Below are 14804 nucleotides of genomic sequence, written 5' to 3' on the forward strand. Positions count from 1 at the left end.
TAAAGTTTCTGCAAAAGAAGGGTGAGTATCTAGTACATTAATGAATTTAAAACACAGGAACAATTAATGGAGATATTTTCTGATGTCTCAGTTCAGGTGTATTACTGCAGGAAGGAACACAGCATATTCCAAGATGTGGTTCCTCTTCCGAGTTTTGTCAGTACTTGAATTGTGCGCCCGGTGTCCAAGTAACAGTACCCTAAGTGTTTGTGATGGAACGAACAGTAAACCAGTAATGAAGGATAACCTATCATACTGTTAGTTGAAGTGGACTTATTTCTAATTGTTTGTTCTATGATGTTGACTGGAAGATTGCTAAGCTGTAAGAAGACATCTAATGCTGCTTCTTCTTTCCTGAACAGCATCCCCCAAGTCTGTGCTGAGTCCCCACACATCCAAGCTGGTGAAGCCGATGAGGACTCTGATTGAGGAACAGCACCAGAGAGAGTCTCGGCCACTTCTACACCAAGACACAGAGGAGGTACTGATGGCGTGTAATGGTTCATTTGCCTGTTAGGAATTGTCCCAATTATCCCTATGCCCAAACTTTCCCTGTATGGGGTCCTCCATTATGTTTTCGGTCCTCTTTGTATCCTTTGTCTAAGGACTAGTGATTTATCATAAGTATGGGGATGGGGAGGAATTGGCCTGTATCCTATTTGGACACACACACCCTATTTTATGTCACATTGTGTCATGGCCCCACTTGTGTCATTTTTTCTTGCAAAAGCATTTGATTGGAGAAAAAGCCCGGGATGTTTTAACAGTCTGTGTCTAATCAGCATCTGGTCTTCGTGCTGGTCTAAATACACATGTTATTCTAAGGAGCTCTCAAACTGTAGTTCATTCTGAAAATGTTAACACCATTTCTACTCTTTGATGTTATATTTGTAAAGAGTTGTAGAATGCCAACTCAGTCGTGTGTTTCCATGTTTGGTTTCAGGACTTGGATGATGAAGAGGAGTTGATACCAAAGTCAGTATCTCGCCTTCAGCAACAGGACCATGATTCACGCAGTCTTGACTCAGATGATTTTCAGGATTTTGAGTCATACCAGAGCCAGCAGACAGCTCGTGTGCAGAGAGAGGGCGCTCTGGCTCTTAGTCACATGACCCACTCCTCCACCAATGACAGTCTAGTGGAGGTGCAGGCGAAGAGCTGCACACCCAGTATGACGTCCAGTGGCTATGGCTCTCAAGCTGTGTCCTCTCTCACCTTGTCTTCAGAGGATTCACTCAGTGTTAAGAGCATTGATGACAATGAGAATATCAAAAACAAGACAGCTCACAAGTCTGGCAGCACAGAACACAGTGGAGACAGCGATGAGGAGGACCAAGCCAAGGTAGAGAATGAGGACCACGCAAAGATGGAAGATGAGGACCATGCCAAGGTTGATGGTGATACGGCCAGAATGGGCGGTGGCAATTCTGAAACAACTCTTGATGATTCCAATGGATTGGTTCAAAATGATTCAAATGATTCTGGTGATAATGACACTGGTGGTAATCGCAAATCCCGATCCGATTCTTTGCTTGATGAGGGAGTGCCTGAGATTCATGATGCCCCTCTCAAGCCTATACCGACGCCACCTCCCAATGGGAAAGAGTTTGATTTCAGTCAGACGGAGAATGATCATGAAGCTGTGAAATCTGCTGCTGAGACATCCAGCCATGAACCTCTCTCACGTATAGACTCAAGCAACTCTGAACCAAGTGACAGTGCAATAGGTCGTGGCGATGGGGACAATGATCCATATAGTGTAACTGCAATGGAGGAACTGGAGAAGCTTGGGGAAGATGAAGGAGCTGACTCAGAGACCGTGGACAAATCTTCTTTAGGAAGTGCCAAGCCAGAGGTAAAGGATACCCCAAGATTGTCTGTATCTGAATCAGAGAACCTTGACAAGAAGACGCAAGGCAAGACCACCGAAACGCCAGTTGTTGGTTTGAAATCTTCTTCTTTGTCAAACATTATTTCACCTAAGACAGACAAGTCTGCATTGTTGGGTAGTGGACAGAAAACACCTGATTCTAAGGGAGTTGTACGTCGGAAGGGATCCGGGTCACGCCAGCGTCCAATGTCCTGCACAGTCTCACCTCAGATCGACACAGCCATGAAGGCGTGGCAGGAGGACCTCGGTATGGACAGGAGAAGTAGTCTTCATGTGTCAGAGGATCAGCTAAATGGTAAGGTGCTTTGTGACTTAACATGTCTGAGATTGTTTCTGTCCAAGTTTTATTTGATATCTTATCCCTGTTCAGATTAATGAAATATATATTCAACCTCCAGTGGAAAAAGTTTTTGTTTGACACACAGACAGGAACTAAGTCTGTTTCTTACTTAGAACTGTTAATAAAAAACACAGTGGTTGTTTATGATAATATTTGTTTTACCATGTATGTTGAACTGTCTGTGCAGCTATGGATGACTCCCTGAGTGAGTGCTCCTTTGGAAGCAGAGCTGACCTAGACCGTCTGCACGATGGCCCAGTCCCGTCCTGGATTCAGGAGGGGGAGTTTGTGACTGTCACTTCCTCTCGTGTGGGGCCCAAGACAGGGGTGGTACGCTTTGTGGGGAACGTGGAGTTTGCAGCGGGTCCCTGGATCGGGGTGGAACTGGATCTGCCTGAAGGTGAGCTTCATCTCAGATGAGCTTTAGATAAGGATGCTGTCATATGGAAACCACTGTGGGGCATTTATTTATCAGATTACCAGTTTTGTGTATCGGAGAAATGAGAAGATCCCTGTCAAAGTTCATGGTTTTCTTGATTTAACTCACCTGGACTGTCAGGAAGGTGCTTAAACTTACTGCTTATCATGTTTCTTGTCAGACATGTTTGGCTCACTTCCTCTGACAACAGGTATTAATTTTTTTGAATTGTTGCTTGTGAATTACTGACACTTTACAGTACAGTTATCACACAATGTATCATTTGTCCTTTTTCTCCAGGTAAAAATGACGGCTCTGTGAATGGTGTTCGATACTTCAAATGCCGTCACCGACATGGTGTCTTTGTCCGAACAGAGAAACTTATCTGGGACAAGAAGAGGAAAGGGTCAAGGAAGAGTCTGTCCTCAAGTCGTCGGAGCTTAGTGGGATCGTCCAGCAACTTGTCGCATTCATCTTCTAACATTTCCCAGCAGTCCAGTGCAGGGGGGTCGTACATGCGAGCCACTTCCGCCAGCCATGCCAAGAAAAAATGAGCTGATGTTTATGCTGACTTTGCATCATTTCTTATCTCCATAATAAATAGATAACGTTGACATATCATTGCAAAACCCATACCCTTCAGGAACTAGTGCGTCGCAGGGGAGGTATAGAGACGACATAAGTCAGCCTCTATGTACATACATAGTCAGTCAGAGTTGATTTTACAGATTTACAAATTTCATCTTTGAAGGGAACTGACTTTGGGTTAGGATTTGCCCAAGTTGTAGATGTACTAAATGGCTATCGTCATTTCTTGTTTCCTGTCTCATTGAATATAGTCCATAAATTAGTCCTGAAACTGCTTCAGACTTTGGTGAACTCCAGTCAATACTGTTAGTTCTCTCACTTTCAGTTGGCATATATATATATATATACATAGTTGAACATAGTTGTTGTGATTTGTTAAAACTTTTAGCTGCCATTTGTATATTTGAGACTGATGTGCATATTGCTATGTATAGTTGAATCTGTTTATCTGTATTGTGATAAGAACAAGCTTTATCATCAAGCTTTTCCTGTTGTGAAATAGAAGATGGTTGTTTGTGATTCATTTGCAGAGATTTGTCACTTTTCTTATGTTACCAATGATGCATGATACGTCCTTTATAGGACTCTTCATAATCAGATGCAGATGACCATAATCCTTGACTTGTCAGTGACAACCCTTGGCACAAGTGGGCATGGATTACCTGCCCTTAGTTTCAACCTCTTGGGTTGTCCCCCTTTATCATCACTTCTGTGAAGGTTCTCACAGCTTGGCAAGACTGTTTAATTTTGAAGATGTTACATTAAGTTTGCAGTTTGAAATGAAATTCAGTTGTTTGCATGGATGGAACTGGCTTGATCAACAGAATGTGAATGTGCAACAGAACGTGGCTGATCAAGAGAATGTGATTGAAGTGAACAGAATGTTCAAACAGACGAACACAGAGTCAAATTGTCGGAACTTCTTCATAATCCAGAGATAATTCAGAAATAAGCTGAGTATTTGAAAGAGGACCACTTGCTGAATGTGGAGTCACATGTCCCACTCCAAGATCAAAATGGAAGCCTGTGACAAACAAGAACAGATGAGACATAAGTTTTGCCAGATTTTTACTGGTGTTTGTTTACTAGTATTTGTTATGATATTGTCTGACTACGTTAAAAGACTCAGTAAGTGTTGTTGCTGTTGGAGATCCACCCACTGAGGGGCCTGGCCAACATCTGGACTTCCTGTACACATTAGTGTTACAATGTTTGAGATGGACGTAAGAAGGAAGATTCTGTCACAAGACTGACACAAGATGGATTACAGAAGAAGTTGATGAATAACTTGTTAATTTCTACCAAGTTTGCCAAGAATTTCTTGAAAATATTTCATCAGTTTGTTGGAGATGCGAAGAGAGCAGTTGCTACAATCTTTTATGTGTGACATCAGAAGTCCAGCCCCAGAAACCATAATAGCCTTGAGTTGTGGAAGGTCATGATATTATCGTGAGAGACAGATCCAACTGTGACAAAGATTCCTGTCTACGTTGTGGAGTCCCTGACAAGCTACACTGATGGCTGCTTCCTCTTCTGCATAATACACACAGCATCTGTCACGGGAAACCGCTCAGCTAAACAGAATCATTCCCAGCATTGTCGGTGTTGAATCACCATGGAAACAAGAAGGAGTATTAGCTTTCGTTATTTCGAATGCTTCTTCTATCTGTTCAAGGTATGGTGGTAACCCTGCAGGCGACATCTGTTAGGGCAACATCAGGTAGAAGCTTAGTGCTATTGAAGACAGAATCAAATTAACCTGAATCTACAAGAACATACTGCTTATGAAAGATTGACATGACTGTGTCTTCATGGTAGAAGCTACAAGAGTAGTTCTATCGTAGGCGGTTTGCCACAAGAGTGCTAGAAGAATATTGTCCGAGCAGTTTGATCTCATGTAAGCTGACTGTTGTGTAGTTAATGGATGAGGGTAGCCAAGATATGAAGGAGGACAAGGCAATCAAAGCTCACAGTAGTGCAATGGTGTAAATAATGGCAACTTTTACATACAACTTTATTTATTTGAATATTTGTAATTATATACATTCAAGATAGATGTTATTGCTCAAGAATATAGTCATGATACATACTTTCTTTTTCCTTCAGATTAGTTAAGTCAAACTATGCCACTGAATTTTTAAACCAACCTGTGAATGTTTATGTAGATATAGGTGTATACAGTAGTGCCTCCGTTACTGTCTGACATCATAGTGCTGTTGCCTCTGGTGGGGGCAATGCCCTTGTCTCACACTGACCCAATATGTGCCCAGGCCTAATGACCCAAATCCACATTGATCATATACAACCAAGTACAGGGTGCTGGGGAGTAACAATTCATTGAACCGTGATTATCATCATTATCCATGGCAGATATCAGTATATAGCTGCAGATATCTTCTGTTAACATGGATGCCAACCAAGCCATGTTGACACATGTAATTAATTCTGTTAATCATTTATTGGTTTAATTATTGTTGTACCTTGTTTGAAGAGACAGGTATCTAGTCAGATGACATAACCTAAAGTACACCATATTTACTATATACACCTACAGTTTCTCCTGTGAATCTAGAGCACTTTCCAAATAGTCTGGGGATTGTGGAGGAGCTTCATGGTCAAAACATTCGACATCACGCTGCTGGCCCAGGTTGTGTACAATGTATGGAACCCATTGTTGGTGTCTCTGCTGTGATATTGCTGGAATATTGCTGAACACTCTCACTCACTCACCCACTCACTGCTGAATCTAGGACTTGGCAATTGCATCATTTTGTCATGTGAAATAATGGATGGAAATCTTCATTGAAGCACATTTTCAAATGCTTGTCAAACTATCGCAGTGCTATGGCAATAGTGACCTCAATAATCCCCCTATTGTGGACTTGACAGACCCATGAAGACATGTTACTCCACACTAGATGTGAACATATTTGCTTATCTGTATGCTAATTCAACTGATACATTCAACTTCATAACTAATACTTCTTTGGTAAAGTATAATACGACATCATATTTCAGTTAAAGACTACAGGGTATAATGAAAGCAGTTTCATGAAAGCTGACAAAATGGCTGGATTCACAGCTGTGATCTCAAAGAAATATACCAAATAAGAAAATCTGTAGTGTATCTGAATCTGTTTAGTTTGAATATTTTGAAGATGTACAAAGTTATACCAGTAGGTAGGTACATCATGAAATCAAATCTGCAACTCCCCACCACAATACCGAAATAGCTTCATTCACTAGCCACACAATGTTGAACAGTTTATATGTGATAATATATTGATTTGTAATAATAATTTATCCTGCCTGTGCTATGATGAGGAACAGTGTACAAACAGCACTGCCCGGCATATACATGTATATATATATACTATAGGATGATGGTGTCATACTTGTTTTTCCATACTGTACAATGTATAAACCCCTAGTCCTACCTTCATCTTCACACACATCCATCAATTGTTGAAGTTTTAAAAAAAAAAAGACAAGCCCATGAAATGGAGATACTTCTCTTGTCCATTTAAGCCTATATTAAAACGTTTACATCATTCCAAAGTTTAATTTGGTCAAAGTTAAATGGTGCTTGCTACTATCTTAACATTGCAGGATAACACTGATATTATTGCCAAGTTGGCCAGCTCTAGTGTGTATTTACTAGAAAATATCAGCATCTGTTTATGTAGCCAAATCTGCTGTTGCAGATTTTAAGGCATAGCTGCCTGCTGATTCTGCTTAGTCAGTGTTCACCAGTACAGGACCTTGATGCATTTAATTACTGTGTTGTTATTGTATTTCTGTGTATCATCCTCTTTAATTGTGCACATTTGATTATCAGATACACGTTTGAATCATTTATTGTCCTCATACAACAACCTCTATATATGAAGACAGATGCACCTTTGTTTTCTCTTCTTTAAGATGTCTTAAAGTATGTTCTGGTAGTCTTGTGGCTGACTCCACTTGCTGTTGATATTGCTCTAATGATGCCATAGAAATTATGTCTGTTACCAATTTTCAAGATGCTCGTCAATTGTGTTAATGTGATAGGACATAGGCTGTTTCCTTGTCCTCTCCCTGTGACCTGACAACTGGTCAAGACATAGATGTATGATATTAAGCAAATAACTGCTTATTGTAAATTTTCATTGATAATGATATGATTGCACAAGCCTGTTGTATAGGAACAGTTCACTGGAACATCAAATTGATTCTGCAAATGACGCTAATAAATCATGATGCAATTAGTTTGATAATAATAAACAGAATAATTGTACATATTCTTCCCAAAGAAGAATATTCTACCCAGAATTCTGTTGAACATCCGGCCTGTTGTTCATGTTTCAGTCAATGCTTTGTGGTTTGATCTCTTGAGAACATTTTGATTATTTTCCAAAAGATCTAGATACAGATTGTAAAGTTACTGAGTCTGTTTATGTGTTTTGTTGGTCTTATTGTCCAAGCATGGAGAGGCTTGTACATACACAGCCAGCGACAGGCTGTCAACTCAACACAGCAGTAGCAGACTATCCTGTGGACAGAAACATTGTTATATTTTACGTGCCATGTACAATGAGTACATGAGGCCCATACATCTCTATTTTAGAAACATTTGTGAGATTTCTTGTTGATCTCAGTGAAGTCTATGTGTTTTTGTTATCATATTCCCAGTCCATTCCATAATTACCCATACCTCAACATGATTACAGTCAGCCAGTCAGTGTGTTCCCAGACTCCCGGGTCATTCACAGTCATCAGTAACTCACTGGATTATGTCCTCATACCATCATCAGATTCTAAAACACGAACATACATGTGCCACAGTTGTCGGCTAGTTTTGGATTAATGTTGACATTGATATGTTGTTTACAGTTAATGAGCAGGAACAATAACGGAATGTTGTGATTCTTGGCAATGATCAAAATAATATGGACAGACAGATCACTGAGGGCATAAGATGCGTACATAGAAATGCTAGCATACTGGAAGACTAGTCAGAGTGGCTGCTGGGTAATTTGTGACTGGCTCCAGCTGTCTGTATTTTTGTCAATGTTTGTGATTCACCATGTGCTTGTGTTGTGCTCATCCTTCCCTCTCATATCCAGTCACAGAAACTGTCACAGAACTGTCACGGAACAAGCTATGGAAGCATAATGGGCTCACACTAAAAACTTCTAGTTGAACACTATGTATATAAATATGGCCAATGGAATTTAGATTTTATATTTTTATGGAAAAAATGAAATTTAGTGTAAACTGTTAAAATTGCTTGAGTTAGGATAGATTGAAATGTTTCATGACTCTGCAAGGAGTTCACATTTGTTTAGATACGAGCTTGTGTGGCACATCATCGTCCTGGCAGATTCCGAGGATGGCGTGGCATGTCACTGTGTGACTTGATATGGGGGGCTTCACCAGGGCTGTTGTGAGTTTTGTCAGTAGCATCCATGATGATCGTTAGTCTGCCCCACAAAGGGGAACTGGTACTGTCATGCGCAGAGGGCATTGCTGTGTTGCTATGGAGATGAGTGGCTGTTTCTGTACGATTCTGCCCAGAATAGTAGCCTTTGTGGGTACTACCCAAAATTTGGGCCCTGTCATATCACTGCTTTGAAAATAAATAAGTACTGACACTTCACCATGCCTTCACATTTGTTCTTGGAAATCAGATTCATATGAGAACAGTTCTTGGATAAAATGGGTGGTGCACCAGATGATATCGTCAGCTGCCTGCAAAGACATATAAGAACTGGAACAGGCACACCAGCATGCAAGATTTTGGGACTGAACCAATTCTCTGGGGTGCAGTGACTGGACATTATGATCACTGAGCCATATCTTAGGGATGCCCTGTGAGAGTGGGTAGACATTATGAGCACTGAGCCATATCTTAGGGATGCCCTGTGAGAGTGGGTAGACATTATGAGCACTGAGCCATATCTTAGGGGTGCCCTGTGAGAGTGGGTAGACATTATGAGCACTGAGCCATATCTTAGGGGTGCCCTGTGAGAGTGGGTAGACATTATGAGCACTGAGCCATATCTTAGGGGTGCCCTGTGAGAGTGGGTAGACATTATGAGCACTGAGCCATATCTTAGGGGTGCCCTGTGAGAGTGGGTAGACATTATGAGCACTGAGCCATATCTTAGGGGTGCCCTGTGAGAGTGGGTAGACATTATGAGCCCTGTGAGAGTGGGTAGACATTATGAGCACTGAGCATATCTTAGGGGTGCCCTGTGAGAGTGGGTAGACATTATGAGCACTGAGCCATATCTTAGGGGTGCCCTGTGAGAGTGGGTAGACATTATGAGCACTGAGACATATCTTAGGGGGTGCCCTGTGAGAGTGGGTAGACATTATGAGCACTGAGACCCTGTGATGGGTAGACATTATGAGCACTGAGAGTGGGTAGACATTATGAGCACTGAGCCATATCTTATCTTAGGGGTGCCCTGTGAGGTGCCCTGTGAGAGTGGGTAGACATTATGAGCACTGAGCCATATCTTAGGGGTGCCCTGTGAGAGTGGGTAGACATTATGAGCACTGAGCCATATCTTAGGGGTGCCCTGTGAGAGTGGGTAGACATTATGAGCACTGAGCCATATCTTAGGGGTGCCCTGTGAGAGTGGGTAGACATTATGAGCACTGAGCCATATCTTAGGGGTGCCCTGTGAGAGTGGGTAGACATTATGATCACTGAGCCATATCTTAGGGGTGCCCTGTGAGAGTGGGTGGGTAGACATTATGATCACTGAGACATTATGAGATCACTGAGAGTGGGTGAACACTGAGCCATATCTTAGGGGTGCCCTGTGAGAGTGGGTAGACATTATGAGCACTGAGCCATATCTTAGGGGTGCCCTGTGAGAGTGGGTAGACATTATGAGCACTGAGACATATCTTAGGGGTGCCCTGTGAGAGTGGGTAGACATTATGAGCACTGAGACATATCTTAGGGGTGCCCTGTGAGAGTGGGTAGACATTATGAGCACTGAGCCATATCTTAGGGGTGCCCTGTGAGAGTGGGTAGACATTATGAGCACTGAGCCATATCTTAGGGGTGCCCTGTGAGAGTGGGTAGTGAACATTATGAGCACTGAGCCATATCTTAGGGGTGCCCTGTGAGAGTGAGGAGCAGTAGACATGAGCACTGAGGTAGACATTATGATCACTGAGCCATATCTTAGGGGTGCCCTGTGAGAGTGGGTAGACATTATGAGCACTGAGCCATATCTTAGGGGTGCCCTGTGAGAGTGGGTAGACATTATGAGCACTGAGCCATATCTTAGGGGTGCCCTGTGAGAGTGGGTAGACATTATGAGCACTGAGACATATCTTAGGGGTGCCCTGTGAGAGTGGGTAGACATTATGATCACTGAGACATATCTTAGGGGTGCCCTGTGAGAGTGGGTAGACATTATGATCACTGAGCCGTATCTTAGAATGAGTGAGTTGAGTTGTATGCCGCACTCAGCAATACCCCAACTACATGGCGGCGGTCTGTAAATAATCGAGTCTGCACTAGACAATCAAGTGATCAACAGCATGAGCATTTATCTACGCAAATGGGATACGATGACATGTGTCAACCAAGTCAGAGCCTGAACACCGGATCCCGTTTGTCGCCTCTTATGACAAGCATGGGTTACTGAAGATCAATTCTAACCCGGATCTTCACGGGTCCATATCTTAGGGGTGCAGTGTGTGAGTGACATTATGAGCACTGAGAGATATCTTGCCGTCAGTGGATAGGTGGGTTGGCAGTGTGAGTACTGAGCCCTATTTGTGGGATGCAGTCAGTTAATTTGTGGGTTTAAGAACACTGAACACACATCTAAGGGAGAGGTCAATAAGTGGGGGAGTGAGGGGAAAGTGTGAGCACTGAACTACATCCTAAGGGGTGTGCTGAGTGAATCAGAACGATTCAAGACTGGCCGACTTGCTGGTTTCCCCTTACATCAACACTGGGCGGTGTACCAGTGACAGTCTAGATAGCAAACACACTGATTAATTACAGAATCAGAAATGGGGGACTCTTATTAAAACAAAACACAAGTTAAATCTTTTTTGAGCAATCAAGAGATAGGCAACTTAGAATTCTTACAAAATTAATTACAGGGAAATGACCTACTCCTGCCCTGTTGTTTTGTTATAGTACACATACACAAGATAATTCTGACAGTCATGTAAATGTCCGATCTTTGTAATGGGGTACTCGTATATATTACATACAGACTGGGCACAAGGGTATCAGGGGGCGCATGCTAAGGCAGAGTTAATACAATAACGGAGGTACTTTTCACAGTGGCATTATACATAGTCGCACCCTCTCTCTTGTGTACAAGGAGGTGAGGTGAAATTGGGTTTAACGTCGTGCTTGAGAATATTTCGCTCATATGACGACGTGCATGCGTGTGTATGTGTATGTGCGGCTGCTTGTACCAGCCCAGACTTAAGCTGGTTTTATAGTGCTAGCCCACTGAGATACCATGCCGCAGTGAAGCATGAATACCCCACTCAGACACATTATACTGACTCCGAGCCGACCAGTCCTTGTTGTACCCATTAATGCCGAGCGCCAGGCAGGGACCAACAAGTACCATATTTTAACGTCTTTTGGTATGACGCGGTCGGGGATCGAACCCGCGACCTTCCGCTCTCCGGGCGGACGCTCTAACCACTACACCACGGAGGCGGTCCTTGTGTACAAGGAGACAGTCTGCCGTCACAAAGACTTGTAAACGTTCTGTGATGCCCCGGTGTGTGCAGGGATGTACAAAACATGTACCTTGACCTGCACTCCTAGAATCTGTTCTTTCAAAGGAACTAGCACAACAGGCATTTCACGGTAAATTGGCATACTTAAAAATTAATTGCATATGGTGAATGGTTTCTGCATATGTAATCAAACGCCTCATTCCAATATGATTTATTCATATGTTTTTGAACATGAAGACCCACTTGCACAAAGCCACCAAACCATTACATTTGGTATAACTCAAGTTCTTTAATATTAACGGGTCTAGACCTTTGATTGGTTCGTGGCAGTGGTCCCGAGGACATTCTTTGGAGCGTAGTCAAACCTGGGCACATTTGAAAATAGATATGACTGTAGTTGAAGCTACAATATTTCGTGAACATCCAAGAAACAGAGCGATTAAAAAACGCAGTGTTAAATTCTTTGACATCATGTACCTGCAGAGCGACAAAGAGACTACTTTAGTAGAATCTTGTACTTTCGGAATATGCATTTACGAGTGCTTCGGCCACTAAACACTTGCGCGCTGTCTTCGAATCATAGAAGGGTCCGTAAAATATAAACGTGAGCCAGGGTCGGCGGTTACATTTCAAGCCAAGTGCCTTCAAACGAAGCATTTCTGGTGTCCCCCGCTGTGATATTGCTTGAATAGTGCTAAAAGCGGCGTAAAAGTAAACTCACTCACTCACTCAAACAAAGCCTGACTGTAGTGAGTGAGTGAGTGAGTTTAGTTTTACGCCACACTCAGCAATATTCCAGCTATATGGCGGCGGTCTGTAAATAATCGAGTCTGGACCAGACAACCCAGTGATGAACAGCATGAGCATCGATCTGCGCAATTGGGAACCGATGACATGTGTCAACCAAGTCAGCGGCCTGACTGTAGTATTTGGAGGGAAGGCAGTGCACCACCTCCTCGTCTCCCACCTGGAGGAAGGCAGTGCACCACCTCCTCGTCTCCCATCTGGAGGAAGGCAGTGCACCACCTCCTCGTCTCCCACCTGGAGGAAGGCAGTGCACCACCTCCTCGTCTCCCACCTGGAGGAAGGCAGTGCACCACCTCCTCGTCGCCCACCTGGAGGAAGGCAGTGCACCACCTCCTCGTCGCCCACCTGGAGGAAGGCAGTGCACCACCTCTTCGTCTCCCACCTGGAGGAAGGCAGTGCACCACTATCTAGTCTCCCACCTGGAGGAAGGCAGTGCACCACCTCCTCGTCTCCCGCCTGGGGAAGGCAGTGCACCACCTCCTCGTCTCCCACCTGGGGAAGGCAGTGCACCACCTCCTCGTCTCCCACCTGGAGGAAGGCAGTGCACCACCTCCTCGTCTCCCACCTGGAGGAAGGCAGTGCACCACTATCTAGTCTCCCACCTGGAGGAACGCAGTGCACCACCTCCCTCGTCTCCCGCCTGGAAGGCAGTGCACCACCTCCTCGTCTCCCACCTGGAGGAGGCAGTGCACCACCTCCTCGTCTCCCAGTGCACCACTATCTAGTCTCCCAGCTGGAGGAAGGCAGTGCACCACCTCCTCGTCTCCCACCTGGAGGAAGGCAGTGCACCACTACCTCGTCTCCCACCTGGAGGAAGGCAGTGCACCACCTCCTCGTCTCCCACCTGGAGGAAGGCATTATTACAATACTACGTCGCCTCCTACTAAGTCCATGACTATAACCAGGAACACGACTCGTCTAAATGCTTCCTCTGTCTCGTACAGGAACACAGGACCTGAAACAACTGCTGGACCCATGTCGTTTCTGTGATGTTCTAACGTTAACACAGTATTTTGAGCAGATATTTCTCGAATCAGTTTATTGATGAAGTGTGGATATATTGTTTTCGCCAACTGCATGTTGAACATAAGGACCTATACGGTGCCATCTTTACACACAACTGCCTGTTGAACATAAGGACCTATACGGTGCCATCTTTACACAACTGCATGTTGAACATAAGGACCTATACGCCAACTGAACATGGACCTTGCCATATTTACATAAACATAAGGACCTATACGGTGCCATATTTACACACAACTGCATGTTGAACATAAGGACCTATACGGTGCCATATTTACACACAAATCCGAGAAGACACAGTCGCCACAGTGACCCTGCAGATAATCCCTTCCACCCCTTGGGGGGCTTCCGTGACCCCAGGTTGAAAGATACCATAAAACATTATCGTGACGAAAATAGATCTGTCAACAGTCATAAACTGCTCGAACCTTAAACAATGCTATTGTCAAGGAGTATCGCGTACTTGTTGTGTAAGCTGATGTAATCGACTGTCATATATTACATAACATGGGCTCAGAGCGCAGCACTTGAGCTACCCCGGAACTCATTGTCGCTTAATGGAATAATAATCATAAATTCAATGCACTATTAGAAAGCAGTATACGGTGATTGAATCTGTTAGTTAATGAAACGCTGTAACGACATATTAACCAGCACGTGGTTAATTGAAGCAAACATCAATCATTTCGCTTAGAGCAAGAACAAATTGTAAATTTTATAATAAATTGTATATTTATATACTTATCTTATCTCACGCGATGGATACCGTGAGAAAGGATAAGTTTAAAAATTTGTAAATTTTATAATAAATTGTATATTTATATACTTTTCCTATCCCACGGTATCCATCGCGTGAGATAGGATAAGTTTAAAAATTGAGATAATCGCGACTAAGGGGCCTAGAGAGAAGGAGTATAAGAAAACAACAAAAACTCTCTCTCTCTCTCTCTCTCTCTCTCTCTCTCTCTCTCTCTCTCTCTCTCTCTCTCTCTCTCTCTCTCCTCTCTCTCTCTCTC

At 43.4% G+C, this 14804-nt stretch overlaps 2 protein-coding genes across 2 annotated transcripts in view; one reads left to right on the forward strand and one right to left on the reverse strand.

Annotated features, from left to right (window-relative positions):
- The window catches only part of LOC124268083 (kinesin-like protein KIF13B), a 256588-nt gene extending 247713 nt beyond the window's left edge, over positions 1-8875 (forward strand). Inside the window, 4 exon segments of the mRNA XM_046703101.1 lie at positions 363-481; positions 944-2186; positions 2419-2631; positions 2950-8875. Of these exon segments, the coding sequence (XP_046559057.1) occupies positions 363-481; positions 944-2186; positions 2419-2631; positions 2950-3203 (1829 nt within the window). The 3' untranslated portion in view covers positions 3204-8875.
- Positions 8876-8883: 8 nt separating this feature from the next.
- Positions 8884-12079, reverse strand: LOC124268104. Its single transcript, XM_046703121.1, has 4 exons — positions 12026-12079; positions 10009-10635; positions 9663-9905; positions 8884-9522 (listed from the first exon to the last, which is right to left on the reverse strand). The coding sequence occupies exons 1-4, from the start codon at positions 12077-12079 to the stop codon at positions 8884-8886; spliced, it is 1563 nt and encodes a 520-aa protein (XP_046559077.1).
- Between the last annotated feature and the right edge of the window lie 2725 nt (positions 12080-14804).

Source organism: Haliotis rubra, unplaced genomic scaffold (assembly GCF_003918875.1).
Source record: "Haliotis rubra isolate DU_JTF1 unplaced genomic scaffold, ASM391887v1 Scf136, whole genome shotgun sequence".
NCBI classification, from domain to species: domain Eukaryota; kingdom Metazoa; phylum Mollusca; class Gastropoda; order Lepetellida; family Haliotidae; genus Haliotis; species Haliotis rubra.